Source organism: Acyrthosiphon pisum, chromosome A2 (genome assembly GCF_005508785.2).
Source record: "Acyrthosiphon pisum isolate AL4f chromosome A2, pea_aphid_22Mar2018_4r6ur, whole genome shotgun sequence".
In the NCBI taxonomy this organism is placed as follows: Eukaryota; Metazoa; Arthropoda; class Insecta; order Hemiptera; family Aphididae; genus Acyrthosiphon; species Acyrthosiphon pisum.
In genome coordinates, this window is record NC_042495.1 from 79,250,528 (window position 1) to 79,275,678 (window position 25,151).

The window sequence follows — 25,151 nt, forward strand, 5'->3', positions numbered from 1 at the left end:
TTTTTTTTTATAAGCATTTAAAGATCAAATTTTGACAAAATTTATCAAATTTTAATTTGAAAAATTATTTTGTAGTTAAAAATTTATAAAATGTTCAATTTTTGTATCTAAGAATTGAAAATTTAAAACAAGATTCCACGTAAGTTATTAATTCTGTTACCAAAAAATCTAAAAAATACATTTACCCAGTTTATTTTTATAGTCATTTTAAGTACAAATTTGGACGAAATTACATATTAAAAACCTAGGATAACTATTTTAATTATTTTGTTGTGATTGTATAATATTATTCGTGCGGGTACTTGAAACTTCTAAAGTATACTATTATATATCTATGATAGTACCACGGTTTTTTGTTGATGTATATCGCGTTATAAGTACCTAATAGATATTATGATATGATTAATTTGGAATTTATTATATGTACCTATTATAGATCAATTTTTTTAAAATACTATAGACTATAATATAATATTATGTCTTATACCTAGACTGACATACCGTCTCCGCTCAGAATCGTTTTTCTTATACAATGATATTATATCATTGAATTCAAATTTAATACCATCCATTATACAGTGACCCACTTGTAACCTACTGTACAGCAGAGCGAAATCCACTTACCCACCTTTTTAATAATATATCTAATATGATATATGTTATAATCTGTAATCATATTATTCCCTAAATACTTTTCATTACTTTTTCAAACCATATAGGTAGGTAAGTACTCATACAGTTACACATTTCAAAAAATATTACTCCAGCTAAAGTAATATATATCATTAGTATAATATTAAAATTTGATATGCATACTGTATACCTTATAAATTTAGCTGATAATATTTTAAAACCTATAGTGATGAAGATATAATAATTTAGTTATTTTGAATTTATTTTTACTATGAAGAAGTCAATAAGAATAATACTAATGGTCGTAATAGCGGTAAACATCAAGCAAAAAAAATGTATGTGAATTTGCAGAAAAATTAAAAAAACGATGTGTGCATTGCAGTGTAGCATAAAAATAATGAAAGAAGTATGGACAATTTTTTTAAACGTTTATCATTGACATTTTAAGTAATATGTGTTTATGTGTTAAATATCTGATTTATTTTTTAAGCCTTTAACCAACATTTTATTTTTAATGTAATAATAAAATAGTAGGAAAAAACAATTTTTAATAAATTAATCATCTGACTTTTTATAAAAAAAAAAACAAATGTTAAATGTTTATTTTTTAAATATATCTATATAAATGTTGAAAAAACAATTTTAGTTACCTAGGTCCTAGCCTCCTAGATATTATTATTATGTATTATGTGTATAATAATCTATTTCATCTGTTAATTTATGCTATTTTTTATTCTAAACAACTTGCCATAAAAAGTTAATTTTGGGAAATTTTACCACAGATATTTTCCTTCAGACATTCTTACCGTGCACATTTTTACGTAGATTCAATAATAATATAATATGAATACAGCACATTCCTAGAAAACCGCAATTTGAAACTAAAATCCTATGAAAATATAAACGTTTTTTATTAAAAAAAAAAATAATCATTAACTACGAATTACAATTATTTATATGATTATAAATGCATTTACACATTACAATTATATGCATCAGTATGTATGTGCCCCACCCCCCTTAAATTTGAAAAAATTACAAAATTATGGTCTATGAAAATTACTGCAAATACAGATTTATACAGCTGTACAGAGTATAGACACAAAACCTAAAATAAAACCTGGGCATCAGTAAGTTAAGCTTATGGGAGACCCTAATTAAACCAACTATGTGTGAACATATTATCAGTCTCTTCCTCCCTAAAGAAAAATCCTAGTTAGGTACATCACTGATATGCATAAAAGATTAAAATAAAAATATTTTAAATGATCGAATATTAATAAATGTTTATATAAAGCATTAGCTAAATAGTACTGTATTCTTTAATTTCAATACAGTTTTGTATCATTGAACGATTCCTGATTTATCTCAAATTAAGTAAAACACAAAAATAAGTCATTGCTTACTTACTTTCAAGTAATATGACGCGTTTTGAATAATCGCACATTCGCACGACTAATCTGTTCCCGAAATCGTACTTTTTTTTATATAGGTACAATAGAATGACGTATAATAATATGTTATCTAAGTACAAATAGTTTGTAATTTGTAGGATATATTTTCATGCGAGGATAACATATAGCGGCATGAACTTAAAGTTTTTACTCGACAAACGAGTGAAATAAGAAAACATAACACGATATAATATAACTTCAAGTTTTTATATTTTCATCTTTTTTTGTTACATCCAACATAACTGAATAATTGTGTACATAGTAAGTTAGTCGATATTCGTCGTTCAGACACAAATAACGAAAATTACTGCGGACACAATATTTGCAATGGTAAAAAAATGTGCATGATTTCACATGCTTTGCCTAATAACTAATGGTATACGTGTGTTTGGGCCGTTTCAGCGTACATGGTTACATGCGGGCTGGGTTTACTTCTTTTTGGAGTCTTCTGGTTTCTGTGGTTGGGAGGCGATCAATTCCAAAGACTTGGCGATCTCTGGGGGGGTGGTCGGGACGACGTTTCCGACTGCGTGGTAACCGGTCTCGTCGGCGTAGTACTTGACTTCGACTGGAGCACCGTCGTCACCGATGTAGGCGTACGATCCTTCGATCACTTGGGCGGCGTTTTCGGATCCGGCGTTCTTCACGTATCCGGCAGCCTGGGCAACGATACCGTTCTCGGTTTCGAATCTGAAATGCACGCAAAGGTATCCATGGTTTACAAACAATATCATTTTGATGTGCATGCCGTGTGGCGCGTCTCTATTTCTCTATTTAATCCGCCATTTGCGCTGTTGCAGAAAACCGATCAAATAATTGTATATCTATATTAAAGTACTAACCCGTATTTGAATCCGTTTAAGTCAGCTTCTTGCGATTGTCTAACGATAGCTGGCAATTTGTTGTCTACGTTTTTGTACACTGGAGCAACAACCTTTGGCACGACTGGCACGGGTGCGATGATCGAAGCCGGGGTGACGGCACTGACGGTGGGGAAGACTTGGGCACCTGGGTAGTAACCGCGGTTGTAACCTGTGTGAAAATAGTAAATTATAAGAAATTGCTAACGTATCGTGTGATTCTGTAGTGTCTTAGACGAATAATGAACGAAATCAAACCTTGGTATCCTGGGTAGTATCCCTGGTAACCTTGGTATCCTGGGTAGTATCCCTGGTAACCTTGGTATCCTGGGTAGTATCCTTGTTGTCCCGGGTAGTATCCGTTACGGAATCCGGAGTTGTAACCTTGGTAACCTTGGTAACCTTGGTAACCTTGGTAGCCTGGGTAGTACCCTTGTTGGCCTGGGTAGTAGGCTTGGTTGGATGGGAATCCACTGAAAGTGATAGCTTTGGCAGCTTCCTTAGGAGGGGCCGCAGCCACTGAGGCGATGACAGCTACTAACACTACCTAAAAACGAAGACATAAAAATGTTATTAAATTGCTGAAGACAGAAATCATTTTATATATAATTATTGCAGTGTGGTAGATATTGTAGTAATTATTGCAGTGTAAATGTTGTAGTTATACTAGGAAAACTTTTATAGGTGTAACGTAAATTTTAAATTGAAACTAAAAATATGCAATTGGTTAAAATGTTAAATACTCGTATTTAGCGTAAATATTACTTTTACGCTTTTGTAGAATATAAATATTGAAATAATAATTTTAAATTAAAAATTTTAAAATTCCCAGTTGAAGTTAAATTTTTTTTGTTGTTTTATTAATTTAAAAAATATGTTTATACATATAAATATTTTTTTTATAAGATATTTGTAAAATAATAAGATATATAAAACATTAAAAATGTGCAAGTGTATTATTTTAGTGTAATAGGTACGTAAGAGTGTTTTACAAAAATCACAAATAATTTAAGTCATTATACTTTTCTATAATATTAAACTGAAACTATAATAAAGAACGTTGTAAACTTACTTAAATAAAATAACAAATCGAAAATGTTGCTAAGTCAGATTTAAAGTATGAAGATTTAAAGACATATTATTTTACTCACCAAAGTGTTCATGATGATATTTTTGCGGACGTATACCGTGATCAGAAAATTGTCGTGTGTTGGGATGTGGACAGATGACACAACTGATGCACAATGAGCATCCCGATGAGGTATATATACCAATATTTTGGCGCAGGTTCACGCAAAATACCTTGAACTTGACATTTAAAATAATATAAAGTATCTCCCCTTTTTTCTGCGAATAAATTATTTGATTTTTTTATACACGTCTTGTCCAATGTATATGTACATATATATGTAGATTTGTAGATTATTGGATGAAGAAGACCGGTTTGCGATTTTTTTTTGTATGTAACTGCGCTCCAGACAGAATAGTGGAACTGGTATTTACAATTTTTTTCATTATTATTATTATTATTAGAATTGAAAATCGATGGCTATTTTCGATGTTACACCACAAACAGTTTAAACCATCAATTTATATAATTAAGTATATATGAAAAATGTTTTATTTCCAAATAGCAGCCATATGAAAAATTTGTCTATTTATTCTGCACGCATAATATTATATTATGGTTAGTATTACGTTGACAAATATTATGAATTATGTGACGAGTCTTAACGAATAACGATGGTCAAATATCGTTATAATATGTAACATGAATGAATCTGGACGGGTTCCAAGTCAATTTTTTTGTCTGATTTAAGAGAAATTTTATATGCAGGATGTCCATTGTCCATAGCCTGTACTCGATTTAACATTGTGTTTTACTCAAAAATACACATTTCATACGTGTCCAAGTACAATTGTAACGTATTACCATTAACAATAATTATGTACGATGTACCCTATATAGTATCATATTATATTCACATTAAATCATATAGACTAATAGTAATATAAAGGTAAAAATGTTTTTTATGTTTTTTTTAAATTTTTCTACATGCTATCAAAAATTAAACGTGCATGTTACAACTCTGTACTGTACATATACGTATTGTAAAAGTAATGTATTATTGAAATCAATTTAATAAGTTATTTTAAAATTGTATAAAAAAATATTTGTTTTCCATAACTAACAGCTTTATTTGTCATAACTCATAAGTAATGAGTGATGATTTTTGAAATCATAAAACATTAAAAATATTTATACAATGTTGTAAAAAAATATATTTATTTCATGGATTACTAAAATCTAATGGACTATCGTGGGCCTCTAAATCATGTTTATGAGACTAGTATATGACCATTGATTTATTAAATGTTTAGTGATTGTTTAAATATTTATGCAACCCAGCCAGGCACGCGGACTGGCTGCAGGGATGCTACAGCATCCCTTGTCCTAAAATATATTTGCCCAATATTATTTATTATATATTTAAAAATTAAAGACTTTAGACACCTAATGAACAGCAGATTGTTACCAACTTACGATTATTAGTAATCTATAATATTGTACAATTTTGATTGACTGTTTGTTGTAACTGGGTACTTATTTACATTTTTAACGTATATTCAATATTTAATATTTTTTTAAAACAAAATAAAATATATTAATATTTTATAAATAATCTACATGTTTTAAATTTGCCCTTTAAACTATGTAGAATCCCGTGCTCTTTTTACCAGTCCGCGCCTGAACTCAGAAATAGTAAATTATTAATATAGAATAGATATAAATTATAAATATTGATTTAAAAAAAATTAGAATTTAAAAATGGTAAAATATCCTTGCGATTCTTTCACCAAATTTTATAAGTGTTTAGTTTCTATTACGGCGTAGAAAACCAGTTGGTAAAAAATATAAATGCGCCACAGCATAGTGAGTCTGTCTATAGTGCGTCTGTCGAGGGTTGTATAGTAAGTTTTAGACTACTGGTGAGTGGGTGTAAGTTTAATTCGTAACTTTGTAAAGATGTGTTTTCAAGATGCTGCATGTCAGAATGTATAATACTTATGAGTACTTCATATTTTTACTCGACTAAGTAATGTGTACTTTTACTAAACAACTTTATTCACTCAACATCATATACATTATTATATATATACAATGTATAATATGATCTCATGATTAGGTATGATCTTCAAATTGTAAAACCATAGCGTAAATAAATATCCTTTATTGGCTTTAAATAAAATTATTATACATTGTAATAAGGTCATAAAAAGTTGATATCACCTATAATTCTAATAAACATTTAATATTCGTATGAATAATTACATAATATATAAAACTTTATTTATTGTTATTGCGAGAGAACCGTAAGAACATTAATTTAATTGTTTACATTTTTTGTTTTTATTAGTTTATGCCATACAATTTCGAAGTGTTCCTATTAATATTTTACTCAAACTGTTTTATTTTCAACATTTAAGACTTAAAAAAAAGTTTTCAATTTAAACATTTTAAAAATAACATTAAAATACTAATAAAATCCTAATAGGGACTTAGAATTACATAACTAATATTGATTTTACATAAACATAATGTATTTAAATTTTAAACAAAAATACTTGTTTTATGCAATTAAAACTGAAAACAACGAATGAAAAAAAAAAATTCATAAACGTGTAACTGGTTATCAATTGCTGTTCAAATAATTTGTTCCGTAACTTATACAACATATAACCACAATATAGCTGATAGATTTAAGATAATAATTTACCTATATAATAACATTTTACACAAATCTAATTTTTTTTTTTTACTGTAATAAATATATTTATTTTAAAATACTAAGCTTTGAATAATACGATGCCAATAATAAGTCTAGGATTAAGAACTTATTAATCCCTAAATATGTATGCACATTTATGTATTTAAAAAATAAGAAATATGGACTAAATAATAAACAAAAAAACATTTTTCCGAGGTTCAGATTCATTAGGTAATTGAAATAAAAACATTATGAAATATTAACCAAATAAAAACCGGAAAAACGAATTTATATCTACGTAACAAACGTAATCTACTTCGCGGGTGTGGTTTCTTAACAAAATATTATGGCAGTCAACTAAAGATTATTTCTTACTGGCATTAGCGTTTTCTTTTGATACGCATTGCGGTAGTCATATCCACCCTATTAAATACGATTTCAAATTGTGAAATTATTATTTGTATACCAAAAATGTTCCAAGTGTGTTTTTATAAGGTCAAACTTATTCGACAATTGATTTTCTATACTATCCAAAAATTGGAAAATATGTTTTAATTTTTCTAATGGATAAGTATCTACCCAAATATGCAAAAATATACAAAATTAAATTCGAAACATAGCTTTCCATCTATTTGTAGATCATTCACATTGTTGTACGGCCTTTCTAGAAAAATATGAAAAAACTAGAAGTTCTCAACCCTAATAATAACTTTCAATCAGTTCGGTACATATATAAAAAATTACACCACCTAGGTACATTTAATGAAGATAAAATTCTTAATGCTGTAGGTAATTACTTTTCATTAAGTACGCTTATTATTTTCTATAAAAATTCTTTGGTCATATTTTGTTTGGATTCAATATTCTTTGAACCCAAGTGTCCGGGTGTAAATTTTTTTTTTATTTTAACACTTCAATAAAACCAGTCCAGACAATGATAAAAAATACCCTTAATCAAGGTCATGTGACATAGCGGAATCCTGTTTAGATACAAAAGCAACATGATGTGATTACTGGTTGAGACTGTTAATACTTAAGAGCGACATGGAAATCGAATTATAACCCTGAAGGTAGGCGCGTAAATACATGTCACATGTCAGTATGTCACATACATAGTATGCACATACTAGGTGTATCAGTGTATGTATTACATTAAAATACATTTTAGACTATGAATAAGATTCACACGGTTCGTTAAAAATATTCATACCATGTAGTACGGAGGAAAAGGTATATTTTTATGACCTTTTTTTTTAAAAATTTTTATTCTTTAGGTACCTACACTAATAATTCAATTTGACATACTAAAGATTATAGACTTATACAGAATAATAAATAAGACAAGTTGTAAAAATAATCACATTTATACGAGTAACGATGAGTACATAAACCTACTGTCTGTATTATAATAGCTACTATAATATACTACTATAAATAATTATTTTTACATAGATACGTAGGTACTAAAAAAAATACGTAGGTGTTAAAAATGTAAAGATAACCTATACGTTCAAATAATCCTTTAAGACATAATACTAACTATTGTTACCAAATTTGAGTACTTTATTTCAAACATTAATTTAAACAATTTAATATTATCTAACCCCTCAAGATTATTGAACATATTGTATAAATGAAAAGAAAAATTCATAGACTATAAGTATATATTATGTTTTATTTAAAAAAATTGTATGCATCAGAATGTAACTATAGTCCATAATGTAGGAAATTGTATTATTTTATTAAGGAATAGATTACAATTTATAAATATTGGTAAATTTAGTGTATTTAAAACTTTCTTTTTAAAACATATATAACTTAGATTTATGGGTCATAAATGGCATACATCATAATAGCATATATATATATATCACATTAAACGATAAACATCAATCATACAATTAGAAAATGTATGAAGTGTATATTAATATTATAATTGAGTATCACGGGATCGAGCTTAACTATGGTCCATTTTATTAGAATGTATATATTTGTTTCTTAATTTTAAGACTTAAAATTATAATTTGGTTATTAAACTCAAATTAGCTGTACACTGCAATATGGGTTTACATTGCGTAAAGTGCTTTATAAAAATTAAATATTGTTTGTACAACCACATATCGTGTTTTTGCTCGTTAATTAACTAACAAACTTATTCCATTGATTCTATTTATTATTTTTATTTGTACATTTTTTTCAAAAACGAACCCGTATTTTATGAAAGGGTTTTACGTTTTTTTACCGTATTCGAGAAAAAATGAAAATAATAGTGATTGCCAAGGTGACCAAGTTATGCTCCTAATTTTGAGCATAACTAAAAACAGCGAATTTTCTCGGAGTGGAGACCTTCACGATAAATTCCTTGCATCGAAAACCCCTTAGTACGATATCTGATGAAATCCTTGGAGCCATTTGTGAGAACAAAATTATAGGCAAACACGTAATAGTATTTGTATGTTAATACTATAGGATATAATAATTAACAATATAGTACCTACTACCTACATATTTTAATATTTTATTATAAATCCATTTTAGAGACAGGTTTCTATAATTTCGACGTCTATTGAAACAACACAAAGTAATCGGAAAATATTGTTTTAAATTAAATATGAAGGTTTAATAATTTATTTTTAATCATGCAACATTTCTGATATTTCTTTCAACGCATTTATAATAGTTAATAGGTACAATATTGTTTTATGGTAATATGGCATTAGGGACGCTTGTACCTAGTGAGTACATCATCTTGGTAAATTTATAATATACTAAAAACTCGTTTCCATGAAATATAGTGATACTCAATTATGGATTTTATATAAGTATTATATTATACAATATATAGGTAATAATTTCTCCAATTTTTTGTTCTGTTGTACAAAATAATAAAGATAATATACATTATAAACTGATATATCTTCTTTTTTTTTAAAAGTTGACCACAGAATTTATAATATTAACCATTATTGTAACTATACGAATACTTATAAAGTACCGTGTATAAATATGGTTCAAAATTGCACTTTGTATTTTGGAAAGCTTCTGAAAAAATTCAAAAAATGTGGATACTCTACAAATTATTTACTATTATAGGTATTCAATTTCCAATCTATTAATACAAGCATCTATCTTTTGGAATACTTACTGCAATGAACATATTTCCATCTGAAATAGTAGAAATACAAAAACAGCACTAGGTACAGCACTAATGGTAAAACTTTTCGATATTAGTAGATAAGTACTTATCTTTTCATAATTTTATTTATTCACACAGAAGCTAACTAATTAACACTATTTCGTTAAATAAATCAATTGCAAAGCAACTAGTGGTTTATTATTTTTTCACTAAATAATAAATACCTATGTAATCTTAACTGTAAGTACCTATAGTTGTAATAATAAGTATAGCTATTACAATAATAATGTTTTTAATAATCCGTACCCTGTACATTATATAGTTTTAAAGTTGGAATTAAAAGTTAAAATATGAAAGTACATAATTGGGTTTTCCAATATTTGATTTATTAAAATGATAATATAAAATATAAATCATCATACTATAACAATCATATGAATTAAACTACACTTGTGAGTTGTGTTTAAATAATAATATCATATTTTTAATGAATGGTAGGTAGTTGATAAACTAGTTTAATATTATAATTTATCTTCTAAATTTTTTTTTTAACAGTTGAGCGACTTTATAATACATTTTTTAAATTCAAAAACAACTGTACATAAGTTGGTGAGATATGAACATTTATTTTATATTTTATATTGTGTAATGTGGTTAGAGTTATATATTTTCCAAAAGTCTGTTTATAGATATTTTTTTTGAAAAATTATTTTTGCAAACACTTATTCTGTTTAGGATGGACAATACACATTTGTTTATAAACAGCACATTGTAAAAAAGCATCTATTTGTTTTATTTTAATACAGTCGAATTTTGACTTACTTAATATATAATTATATAATGATATAGTTTTTAATTGTATACATAATAACTTCTATTGTACATCAAAATACCATAAATTAATGTCAGCCGATTAAAGATATAGTGATTTATAAAACAAATGTTTTTTATAATATATGTTTAAGTTATACTATTAACAGTAGGTAGGTATATTAATATTTTCACACATGAAAATTGATACTATTATATATTGACATTCCAAAGATGAATAATAGTATAAAATAATTTGTAAAAAATATAAAATATGTGTATGAAACATATAACGTATATTCCAAGGACTTGATGATTTGTAACCATGTACGATACACTTCAAACACTTAAGTTAGAGTGCTTACTAGTTTTAATAGCTACCTACAAAAAATTCGTAATTAGAGTTATAAAATCAGGAAGTGGATATTGAAATTATTAAAATATTAAATTTAATAATTTTTACAAAGTACCTATAAACACTTACAATAAGTGTATTCCATATTTGATATACCAATACGTCTTATATAGTTATACAATTGTACTGTCTTCAATCTTGTATCATAATTATACATAAAAATGCGTTCTAGGAAATCGTTGTGTATCGTAGTATACGTTGCATTAGCTATAATTTATCGGTTCCCAAACATTTATGACCACGGCACCCTTAGGAAAAAGTTTCACGTTTCGTGGAACCCCTGTCTACAAAAAGAATATTTTATAGGTAGCAATATTATGATATAGTAACTATTATTTAGATAAACTTTTTTTTCCAAGTACATAATATAATATATACAAGTGTATAATAAAACAATTTTCTCAACATTCACATACATCTAGTGGAACCCTTGAGATTGTCTCACAGAACCATTAGGTTCCACGGATCACACTTTGGGAATCGCTATATAACACATATAGGTACAGACATCAACGCAAATATTGAATAATTCCTTTGCAGAATAAAAATAAATAACATTATATGATATTATATAGATAAGGTTCACTCGTATAGTTTACTAACTGACACGGCAATGCGTTGCTATATTGCTAGATTTTGGTGATTATGCGAGCAATATACTATCAGGTAAGCAATATATCTGCGATAGATAGCGGACCCCGCGTGGTGCGTATGTAAGTGTATAATTTAACTATTAATAGTATCCAAAAATGCAAAAAAAAAAGTAGTCTATCGAAACCATGGTTGAAACTAGACACATTCTGTACTACAAAAAAAAAAATAATAATAATATCAAAACCACTGTATGAGAACTTCCCCAGGTTGGACCTCTTATTTACCTTTTTCGCGATAAAATATAGCCTATCTTCTTCCCCGAGATCTAATTTATCTATGTATCAAATTTCATCGCAATCGGATGAATGGTTTAGGAATGAATAAAGGACACAGTCAGTCGCAAACATTTTTTGTCTTTTATATATTTATAGATAAATACATACTAAATTTGTCTATGGCGTATAAACTTCAATTATTAAGGAAATCTTTATAACATTTCTATGTCAAACCTTTAAAAACTAAACCAACCCCCAAAACAACTGTACATAATATAGCTATAATTGTAATCACTCACATACAGACATACAATTACATTTTAACATCACAAAGGGCGATTGAGGACTTTATGACAATTCAGTCCAAACTTTCCCTGGTGAATCTTGTTTAACGACTTTTCATTTTGACCGTTGATACAAAGTTCATACAACAAAGTTTTCTCTTTTTTTTACGTAGTTTTATTACACATAGTATTTAAATGTTTTAAATGTATTTTAAAATTGGTAAAATTGAAACCACAATCAAATTTTCAAAATGTGATGTTAAAAGAGATAATTGGTTTATAATTTAAATTTTATTTATAAGATTTTGGTTTTCATCATTGTAACAAAATACGAATACATTTTTTGCAATAAGTAATAACCGGTATGTAAATGATAAACCTGGTTTAATAAAATGTACCTATTCGTTTTTTTACAAGCAGTATGATATTCAATCTCCTTCGTGTTTAAATTTTAACACTTAAAATAATATTATGATAAGAATTTAATGATTTGATATTATATGCTAATAAATTAATATTGCCATATGTTAAAATTAAATTTCATGTGTCTATATAAAATGTCACGGACTTCATCTTATCTCACATTTTTAAAATATTGAGATAATTACTGTTTAGGTACCTATAACATTATAAAATTGTACACTTTTTAATTTATAATGATGGTTTAAAATGTATAAAAATTATTTATAAAAATTTAGAATTTTGTTTGTCTGTATCAATTTCTATTGTTATTAACTCATCGTTCATACTCGATATAAATTAAACATAACTCAATTTAGAATTTGGTGTTTTAACAATGACAGTTTTATATTCTGAACGGAGTAACCATGATTGTATTAATTTTACAATGATGTAGGTTTTTTTTGTGTGTGTCACCTTTTAAGAAAGTAAAAATGCTTGGATTTTTTTTCAACAGTATCTTTTTTGATAGGAAATTTAATCTAGTACTTGAATTTCTCAGTAGTTTTCAAAAGCGCCGAAAAAACAAAAGAAAAATTAAGGAATAACGGGAATTTTTACACAAAATCAGTTTTCGACAAAATCGATTTTGGTTTAACTCTAAAAAAAATAACTGTAGATACAAGATTCTCTATAATTTTATCTACCTTTATCATAAAAAAAATGATTCAATAATTATGTAACTCTAAATACAGAAATGTATTTTAATTTTATTTTACACTATCAACATTATATTTTTATAAAATATTATATAGCAAAACTTCCGTTAACGTTCACCTCTATAGGACGGTCAATTTTTTTGGTACCGTCGACGTCGAGTGTTATTCTAGTGTTGTCCTACCTCTATAGGACGGGCACCTCTAAATAGCAGTCATTACTTACAGTCCCTTCGGTGACCGTTATATGGAAGTTCTACTGTAATTATTTATGAAAATAATTATCAAAAAATATTTATTATGTATTACAATTTAAAATATGATTTGACGTATCTTAGAAAACATTAAAATGGGTAGTCTTTATAATTTTTCAGACGCCATCATCGTTACCAAAATTACAATAATTAGTTTTTGTTACAATAATATAATAAAAAATGATATTTAAGAAATATTTACGTATACCATCTGTATTGAATATGATAATTAATATACCTATTGTCGCTTCTTAGTTGTAACAAATGTCATGATAACTATTTCATTTACTGTTTTATCATAAATAAATAGGTAAATAGTTGTTATAAAGTGACTTAGCATTATTATAGATAATCTTTAATTATACATAAATAGTTATACAAACTAATAATTATAAGACTCGTGTCGGTTAATTAAATTAAAAATTAAATGCAATAAATCATTTCACGTGAAAGTTTTATAATAACACAGTAAATTATAGATAGGTATAAAAAACCTAAGAAGTCACTCTGCTCTCAGTTGAATAGTAGGTTTCATCAATGAGTAAGGTAGCTGCAGTAAATCTGTTTAATTTTATTTCAATAATAAATCATAGCATACGAAAAACGATTCTGATTGGATACTGAGTGTAGGCCTCTATTATAAGGATATTTTATAATTTATTTATAAAACAACTATTATTTTTATATTAGTAAAATTAAATTATGCGTAATACATAGGACTAATTTTAACGGAAAACATCGCCTATATAGGATTATAATATACTACTAATACTTACTAATTAATAATGATCATAATATCATATTAAATAGTATGATAATTAATAACTAATTAGTCAATACCAACGGACCTTAGCATGGTGTGAACCCCTATAAGGGTTGTAGTGTAAATAGTTTAAACTAATCGAAACATTTTGACAATTGGATTGTATGTAGTAAATAATAATATAAATAATGACCAAGTTCCAATTTCGTCAAAATTTTAACTGTCTATAAAAAAAATGTGTATAATATACGTTTTCAATATTTTTAAAATTCTGTAGGAAAAAGTAAAAACCGATGAGAAACCTTGTATTAAATTTGCAGCCTTACCTATTAAAATGTTAAATTGTATATATTTTGATCTAGTAAATAATTTCCAAATGTATAAAATTTTTAAAAAATTTTTAAAACGAAATGCCTATTTACCTTAACTAAAATATTTTGAAATTCTGTTGTATATAGAGAATGATATTTTAAGTAATGGTAAAATGTTACCAATGTTTAAGTCTCTATGTTTAATGTTATATTTACTATAATAAAATAACAAAAAGCATTTACATAATATTTTACTCCAAAATTTGAATTTGAAACACTGAAAAATAAACATAATTTGGGATTATTGAAATTTTTAATTTCTGTAATAACTGCTTACGAGAAACCCTTAATTTAATTATCAAGTATTTGGACTTAAAAAAAGATTATCTATATAAATTGGAAAAAAACTTTAAAAATATGACTATTTAAAATGTATACGTCATATAAGGGCCAAAATATTTTAAAAATTCATGTCTAAAAAATTCTACTATCAGTATTTAATAAAAATTTAGTTTTTAATTACCTATGTATATTATAATATATACCAATATTAGCAACTTTACTCTGTTAATTGATAAAATCTCTTAGCTACTGGCGCTTGAGTCTTCTTGCAGAATTTCTACATTAATCAAACTTGCATGAACCTAACCAAACCTAACCTTCTCTTACCATTAATATATATTATTTATATAAGCTTTTGGATCAGACAGAACTGTATAACATATATCTGTCCTATTGCAATAAATACTATTTTATATTCAGGTATTAGGTAGGTACTAAACATAATAATATATCTTACATATATTATGTTAGACATTTTTATAGCTATTTTTAACTATATGTAAGTAATGTACTTAATCAAAATTATTAGTAGCTATTAAATTTTTTTTAGTACAGTTGTTAATAAAACTATTATATGAAGTGTATATTAGCATAATTTAATAAAACACAAATTGTTTTCCAAAATAATTATATTAAACCAGAAAATCCAGTTTTTTAGCTCTTTTATAAGCACCTACTGAAACACGCGAATTAATTAATTAAATCCGATTTCAAATTGTATGTAAACAATATGATTAGGTGTTTTTACGCTGTGTAGATACTACACTATGTACAGTATAGTAATTTTTAATTTGCACTATGTACAAAGACATATCATGTCAATTTAAGGGAAAAAGTCATTCCATAAACTATAGGTACGTCATTAAAAATGGAAATTTTTTATATTTTATTTTATTATTTTAAAAGCGTAGGGACTTGACATATTTTTTTCATGACATACGTATACGCAATATATTTTGCAAGAATATTTATGAGACACGAATTTTCGACAAAATCGATTTTTTTTTAAAAGTATTTTTATACATATAATGCGTACGCATTTTTAACCAACTCTAACCTGTAATAGTTAATTATAGACTCTATATACGTCTGTACGAATATATTAAATTCAAAGAATTGAACAAAGTTACCAATCTCAGAATGTTAATTTTTTTATGTTATAGAGCAACACACTCGTAACTTTAATTATTAGCTTTGATGTGTGAATACCTATAGGATTAATTATTATTATTGATTATCTAAATATATGTTTTATCCTGTACCCTATGTCGCTAACATTACCTTCATTGTCTAAACAGTGGTAAAAAAAGCGTGAAAATATTTTCAAATTAAATATTCAACCTTGGCAATCATTATACATTTTAACAATTGACAACAAATTGATATATTGATATCCATATTAAAATATTATGTATTGTTGTTTGGTCTGTATATACTATATTTACATAATAATGCATTTTATGTCCAGCAGTCTGCAAATACAGTGACTATTGACAGCAGTGGTGACGCCTATATATCGATGCAATGTCTACCGAATTATCATTCGGGTTCCATCCCCCATATTGCCCAAGTAAATACGCCCATTGGTATTACAAACAAAAGAGTTATAAAGTTATCACACAATTATAATTCCTGTTGCGTCTTAGTTGACTTTAAACCATATACTTATATACTGACACTCTTCGTTCTCTTATAATGACTTATCGATAGTCGAAACACTTTTCACAGTGACTTTCATTCGGAACCAAAACGTCTAGAATACTGCTGGAAAATATATTAATATAATTCTAATAAAAATTTGATAATAAATTAAGAATGATAATTCTGAGGTGCATAATAAGTGACATTGTGGCTATGTATATTTTAGAGGTATAATATTAATAACTCGTATTTGCTCAAGCGAAAGTAAAAGTAATTTATTTTAGATTAATAATTCCTAGCAAAAATTATAGTTTTAATTTTAACAATCAAATACTCATATTATTATCGGTACTAATCGTATATAGTATATTTGACATAATTTGTGAAAAAAAAATTTTAAACTTATACTAAGAGCGCCATCTTACCATAATAACAGAGACTAAATACTATTAAAAATATTATTACAATATGTAATTATTATGCTATAGAATTCTGGTTTATGAATCAAGTAACAATTTTTATTTATTTTGTTTTCACTTTTAATAATTATTAATAGATTATAGATATACTACGTTGGTAAATGATAATTATTTATACAACTAATTAGAAAATTTACCATTTTTTTTTTATCTATAATTTTACCATCCAGTTTGCGTTGTGTTACATTTTAGCCAACAGTTGAAGTTGAATGACAATGAATGATTAAAGATTAAAGTATAAAATGATTATAATATATAATTGACTGTAGTTTACCCGAACCGGCTTCGCACCGCATAGTTATGTTACTGCTAAGTAAGTTATAGTGTGAACAAATTTTAGATATTTTTTAGGACGTAATCCTAATTAAAATATAACTCGTTAACCAATACACTTCAACATAATATGTACAGCTAAGCACCAGTTAACTACCCCTCCGCCTTCATACCCAGAGATCAACGAATAATAGCTAATATATAGGTAGATATATTATTGTTTAAAATAATATAACTCATTTGGACATCCAATATAAATATAAATATAAATATTTTTATATAAACTATAAAGCAAAAGAATCTCACAATGTTAGCAGAAAACTGATGCACATTTCACATCTCAATTTTGACTTTGTTTCTCATCCGTAAAATTGTTGAATTAAATGCCAAATGTCAGTTCAAAAACTTATAACAGCGGCTACAGTATGTTACAAAGCATACATATAAAATATAGATGGCAGTAGTTTATGGTTTATACTTTATATGACATGTAATGGACAAAAATATGTTTTAAAGTTTGTTCAGCGCCACCTATTGGATGTGGTTCAAACTATTCTTTAAATATTCCTATTATCTCTAAAAAGTAATCTCTGAAGTTCCTGTTTTAAAATCGGTCAAGTAATTTTTGAGTCTATAAACCACAACCACAGCATACACATAGGTACTTTTATTTTATATTACATTATGTATAAAGATAAGAAAACAGTTTTATATTATTTTAGCTTTTAAGACTATACCTACATCTGTTCTATTATAATATTATTAGCTCCTTCATACCACTAAAATTCTTCACATTTGTGGGATATTCGTTGTTTAAATATTAAACATTAATATTCCCAGACGGATTCTAAGTTAAGACTTGATATTGAAAACGGCCACACGAGTTAGAATAATTCGGCAATCGTCGTCTTTCACTTACTTCGGCTGCAGGAATTATAAAGGTGTAATATAATTTATAACCATGAATTTCATTCCGCTCCTTTTTTTATATAATATTTTATGTTATAATAATGTACTTAATAAATATAAATATGTTTTGATGTTATCGGCGGGGTTATACATTTACAAAAATATAAATCAATTCATAGATACTTTAATTATTGTTTTTTTTAGAACTAAGTAGGTTACAAGGTTTTGATAGTAATTCACTCATGATTTACTATTTCACTTTTATAATGACAATCATAGAATATACAGAAAAAAGGGCAATTTTTTTTTACCATCAATCCCTTTAAGAGAATCGTCAACTATAGCCACTGCAGTGTGTGTAATTGCTATATAGTAATTGTTGGTTTTTCTCGGTAATCTCCTAAGATTATTTTTCGAACAGAAATGAAATAAAAACGCAATTGATTTGTTTTTTAAAAACACATTATATTATATTTATTATATACGTTCATATTATGTACGTTCATGTCTTCAAATAGACGATAGTAAATGGGTAGTTATATAATATAATTATACACAACAATATAATACATAATAATAATAAATGTACAAAGAATGGTGTGGGTGCAGTGCACAATATAACGTCTTGCAAAATGGAAAGGGTGAGACGAAGAATGATAATATAATTGAAAAAGTTTATATAACATTATTGTAGGACGAAAGGAGCGGGACTGTCCTTATAGGAGACGTTCACTGGTACTGTGGTTCGGGTGTGCTGGGCAGAGAGGCCAATAATTTGAGAGACTCTTGGATCTCTGCTGGAATTGGTGGTGAAGTGGGCAAATGAGCGCCGTATGGATGGTAACCGAACTCGTCAGCGGTGTAACCGATTGAGACGACTGAACCATCTGGGGCTACGTAGGAATTTGTGCCCTGGACGACTGAGACTGGGCCTTCGGCACCGGCCTTTGCGTAACCAACTGCGTCTTGTTTGATGCCGTTGTCGGTTTCGAATCTGCAACGATTCGATTTTTACCACCATGTATTATTATACGGTGAATAATATAATAATATTATGAATATTGTAATTATAATTATTGTGCACCTTACATATGCACACGTGTCGTTACGTAACCACCGCACGAACGCACAGAGTATCAGATCGGAATCGTCGGAACATTACAGATAGTAATAATAATTGTACGTTTTCGGTGAAAGGCGAGGGGCATTTCGTGACTTAAGACCTGAGATACACATAAATCACATACAAATCGAATGTTGCGAAACGAGAAAAATAAACGATCGCTTTGGAAATTTATATTGATATAAAACAAGCGCGAAAGGCTGATCGCGAAACGAGCAGCCGTTTTGCTACTTCGAACACCCTTTTTGCATTAATACCGCTGCAGTTAATATCATAATCGTACCTACATAATATTGTTATTATATCATAAATAAATGTAGATATAATGATACATGATACCCGGGAGCTTATAATTTGCCCTTAATTACTATGGTCGTCCGTGGAAATTATTACGAAATTCGTTCGTTTAGCCAACTACATCATGACATAACTTCTATGTACTTTTAACTATTGACTATTAACTACACGAATCTTTGATCATTCTCAAGTACGTGGTCTTCTCGTGTAACATAGGTAGGTAGGTACACATTTATTCTGTGGTACACACTCGGCACGTACACATTATGTAAACGAATTTTTGTTTTAACGAATTCGTGCTGCAATGTAGACCGAAGGCGGTTTGCCGAGTCACTACCGCAGAGATATCTACTACTGCAGAGATACTTGTAACGTCGTTACATAAACGGCGTGTACCAAACGAAAAACATTTAGAACATCATAGGTAATATCCGAAGTTGTATATATAGGTACGCGGGATTGCTACAGATGTAACCGCGAAGTGTCTTATACGAAACGTGATATAGACAACGTTTACGTGGTGACGTTAAAACGGTTTTAAATCCATAGACGCGTTCTTACTGATAGTTTGAGTTATTTTATTTAGGAGTAACAAATTATCCGTGGACTTAAACTCGTTTAACTTCGCCATGTAAACTTAGTTGAGATAATACAGAATATAATAACAACGTAATATAGACGAATTATTGATATCTAAACGTGCCAACGTAATATGTTGCACATGAAAACATAAATAAATTGTTTTGCTAGTCGCGAACGATTATTACAAAATATAATATAATAATCTATAAGTGGGTTTTCTTGAGTTCTAACTTTCAATCTCGAGGTGAGAAAAAAATTCTAACACTTGAATCAATTATTATTATCAAGAGACCGACAACGAAAAACGTAATATAATATCAAGACAGTATTATTGTTATTTCATACTTGTTCTTGAAGTTTCCGTCGAAGTTGACTTCTTGTTCTTGGGACAGGATGACCGCCTTAGATTCGGGGCCTTGAGCGGGGTAGGCGCTGACTGCAACGGCCAACAGCAACGATGAGAGGACTAATGTGACCTGTTAATAATAATACGACATACGCCAAACGTGATATCCAAAACATTAGGTATCGCGGTGAGAAGCAGTCGCGGAGACTCGAAAGGAAAAAAACGTTTAAATTCTTACCTGCATTTTGGTAGTTCGTGGTCTGTTCGTCCGTTTGTATATTGTACAGTGATCGACTGAGTACTGCGGTGCTGTACGTAATGATTGAGGATAATATGATGGAGCTGTCTTATATATGATAATATGTACCCATGTGGATCTACACACAGTAATAATGACGGGGGTACCTGTTTAATGTTTACCATATAATAATGGAGGCGGTACCTGCCGTCGAGATGGAAAGGTCGTTATGTCAGTGGGTTATGAAAGCGGTCCGACGACATTTATTTTAGCACGGGCGCGCTATGGGAGATTGTGATAAACACGTTTCGAAGAAATACACGCGCACACTTACACACACACACCCGCGCACATATATTTAAAATAATAAAAGTGTTGGATAGAATAATTAATAAGGGATTTGCCTAAAGTTAAATGTGGCTACGCTCCTCGGTATAGCAACATACTAATATGTCCATGAAAAATAATTGCGTCTCTAAATTAAAAAAAAAATATATGTTTCACGTACAAGCGTTAATCCTTAAAACTATTGGATTTAATCGAACACTATAATAATAATCATTGATTTTTTATTGTATAATAAAAATAATTTTAAAAAAACCCAATTTCTTATTCCACAGAAAATGTAATTAATGATTTTTAATGTTTTTAATTTAAAATATCTATTCTATAAACATGCAATTGTATGCGTATGTCAACAGACTATCTATCAACTTATAAACCACTGCGGCACGTTAAAGTTACAATACTTGTCCAAAAACTCTAAATAATCCGAATTATTACATAAAAGTAAATAAACAATTTGGAAAACTAATATTATAAAATATTTTGGTATTGACTTATGTAGTTATGTAAGCAACTTAACATATATATAACTACCTATATAAGTGAATTTCAAAATAAAAATCTGCTTGTAAAATGTATAAATTCAATTAATTTAAATAATATTGATTTCATGTAAATTTCAACTTCATATAAGTTGTAACACTATGATCTTATAATAAGTTTTATTAAAGATGTATATTATAAATATTTAATTAAATAATTTAATAATATAGTAATTCATATTGTATAATTCCATTTTTATTTTTCCTTATTCTGAACTCATCTACTGCCAGCACAAGCTTCGCGTTTTGGAGAGGTTTTTAATCATATGTAAAATTAATTTGTATTTTTATTGTATTTTTTATTATTATGATAATATTACTTGCTCAATATAAACGACAAATTTTCTATTTTATGAAATAATTCATATAATGATGACTACAGTAAAATACAGTGAAACTAACATATAACAAACTTCCATTTAACAACATTTTTTTGAGAACCAAATTTATTTCATTCTTATATTTAAAAAAATTTTCTATAATATGAATTTTTTGTTACCCGTGACTCGTGAGACTTCATAGTTTAGAAGTTTCGTTGTATAATACATATTTAAATTTAAACAAAATATTTACTCGATTTATGAATTCAACAATAATTATTACGAGGGATATAGTAAGCAAGTATAAAACGAATAATAATATATTATTACTATATAGATATTTTAAAACTCGAATTATAATTTCACGAACTGGTCCATTGCAAATATATTTATATATACTTATATTAAGAGCCAAAATAAATCATTTAAATACGTACATTATTTAAAGTTGAAAGTTCATTACCTATAATGTCATAAAAAAGTAACTAAATTTAAAATTATTATAACTAAATTTATTTTATAACATAGTCATCAAGCGGGGACAAAAACTATAGAATATTTGTATAATTTATTTAATATGTCATTTATATTAGTATGAAAATATCACAATATTGTTGCTATTTTTAACGAACTATTTGTAGGTACTTTTAATGTATTTATTATATATTGTGTATACCAGTATACAGTGATATTTACACTTGGTAAATAAATGTCTGGGTATAAATCACCTTTATAATAAAATACCTAACTGAATCTAACTACACATTTTTTCTCCCTGCATACTCAAAATATATAATATAGCTAGCTTAATAAAACCAGAAATGTATTTTATGGGTACCCTTCTTCACAATGTTTGTGTTATAATTTTATAAATTATAATATTATGGGACCACAGAACCACATCAAACATTCTTGGAAATTAAACATTAGCACAATACATTTTTTTTTAATACTGAGAAAATATAAAATATATAATCTATATATATATAAATGTTAAAATGAAAACCTTTGAGTGATAATATGTTCTCGAAAACTACTGAACCGATCGTTATGATTTTTTTTTTTTTAAATCGAAGAGCTCATTGCGGAGAAGATTTATGGCATTTGATCGATTCTCTAACTAAATAAACAAAGGAGTTATCAATTATTATAAATAATAGGCTGTTACGTTGCAATTACGTATATACGGCGGCCCACGGGTTTCCAGCTCCTGCAACGTATCTTTTTTGTCCGAAGGTCAACAATAAGAATTGTTCCGAGAAGTTTATCGATAAAAATAATCTCATGTATCGCGCATACACCAATAATCCAATTATATTTTTTTAAACAATAAAATAACTCCCTAAAATATTTTAATATAATATAAATACTCATAAAAATTCGGGATGATCAACTATGACTTCAATACTATTTTAGGTACACTGTATACAAATTTTTTTTCAACTACAAAGCTGTACCAATATATAGGCCCAGTGATGGTGAATGCAGGATGAACGAGTAACGAGAGCGGCGGACTCCGGTCGGCTCGGGAAAAGGCGAATCAGAACGGGAAGTCTATAGCGGCGGACTACGGTCGGCTCGTGAACCAAGGAGAAGACGGAGAAAATCATTAATTATAAATTCGTTTTTGATGTATGCCGAAGGCAAACATTGAGGGGATAGAGCCCCTCATAATTTGTAAAATTAACTTGTGCGGTTTAGCACAGGGGTATTGTCCCGGTGCAATACCAAAAATGTTGTTTGTTTATTATTAATATACGATGGGACCTGGGGGGTGAAATGACTAACGTCATTCCCACCCCAAGGTCTCGATTCCACAATGTAAAAAAAAAAATATATATAGGCTATATTTTATCTCCCACCTCACTGTGTCCGCAATCTACCACAGGTAGATTGCCTACCTGATAATATATACTGTTCGCATAACTATAAGCGAAACTCATGGGCAACGCCACGCGGGATAACTAAAAATTAAAATATAATATGATTTTGCTTCCATACCTAAGCAGAGCGAATTACACCCAAAAGGAGTTAATTAATCACAATTTTTTCAGGTTACTCAGCTAGTATAATATAGAACATTAGAACACTTAGGTATATCGGTGCTTATGTTTATTGTTGGCAGGCTAAAGAAGGCGTTTTAAAAAAAAGTTGGTGCAAATGTACATCCTGCACCTCCCAAATGATACCCCTGAGAGCAGATGCAGCTACTCATTTTAGTTTTATTAATGTTGAATATCAATCACCATGACGACATCGGATATATTTTATTATTGGTATACTTATTACTTACTACATGTTTACCTTTATGTCTGTGTACATTACCATATTATTAACTTATAAACTTACCTATTTCGCGTCTCATTGTATAGATTGTTTATTTAAAATTTATAAAAAAGAACTAGTTGTTACACAGTATCGGTGATATTGAATTGAGGTTTCCAAATACTTTTGGGTTATCGGAGTTGAGTTTTACCAATATTTGTTAGGTTCTTCGAGTTGAGTCTCTTTAGCCTATTAGGCAAGTCTCCTAAAAAATGTGTGTAATTGTTACACTGTTTTTTTTTTAATACTTATAATAATTAAATAAAAAAAAACAGGTAAGTGGATGTCGCTCTGCTGTACAGTAGGTTATAAGTGGGTCATTGTATAATGGATTGTATTAGACTTGAATTCAATGATATAATATCATTGTATAAGAAAAACGATTCTGAGCGGAGACGGTTTATCAGTCTGGATATTTTATATTGTTATTATATATTATATCACGTATAAGTTGAATTAATATTATAATAGTATAATTTTTTATTTGTTTCTATAGTGATAAACAAAGCGTTAGAAAATAAAATCCCATTTTTAGCGTTTTTTCGTAATTTTTCGGTGGTTTTTCCCGTGGCATTAAATATCTATTGATAAATTCGAAAAATGACCTCTCTAAAGCACCACCTTGATCCAATTTTCTAAAAGATACGGTACTATATGTTGAAATCGAAGCACTCCTTCTGGTAGAAATTTTGTGTACAGGATATGATAAAAAAAA

The 25,151-nt window shown here is 28.0% G+C and overlaps 2 protein-coding genes across 3 annotated transcripts; both read right to left on the reverse strand.

Moving 5' to 3' along the window:
- Positions 1 to 2,275: 2,275 nt before the first annotated feature.
- On the reverse strand, positions 2,276 to 4,244 carry cprr1-8 (RR1 cuticle protein 8). Of its 2 annotated transcripts, none has more exons than XM_008183441.3 (4): positions 4,099 to 4,244; positions 3,266 to 3,494; positions 2,930 to 3,119; positions 2,276 to 2,777 (listed from the first exon to the last, which is right to left on the reverse strand). In XM_008183441.3, the coding sequence occupies exons 1-4, from the start codon at positions 4,108 to 4,110 to the stop codon at positions 2,516 to 2,518; spliced, it is 693 nt and encodes a 230-aa protein (XP_008181663.1). In that variant the 5' UTR covers positions 4,111 to 4,244; the 3' UTR covers positions 2,276 to 2,515. The 2 variants fall into 2 exon arrangements, with proteins under 2 accessions (XP_008181663.1, NP_001165732.1); NM_001172261.1 differs by having other exon boundaries at positions 3,206 to 3,494; positions 4,099 to 4,186.
- A 14,518-nt stretch (positions 4,245 to 18,762) lies between these two features.
- Positions 18,763 to 20,990, reverse strand: cprr1-7 (RR1 cuticle protein 7). The gene is given in 3 exon segments (NM_001162671.2): positions 18,763 to 19,312; positions 20,666 to 20,796; positions 20,905 to 20,990. Coding segments are annotated over 3 exon segments (402 nt in total). The 5' UTR covers positions 20,911 to 20,990; the 3' UTR covers positions 18,763 to 19,047.
- Positions 20,991 to 25,151: the final 4,161 nt, after the last annotated feature.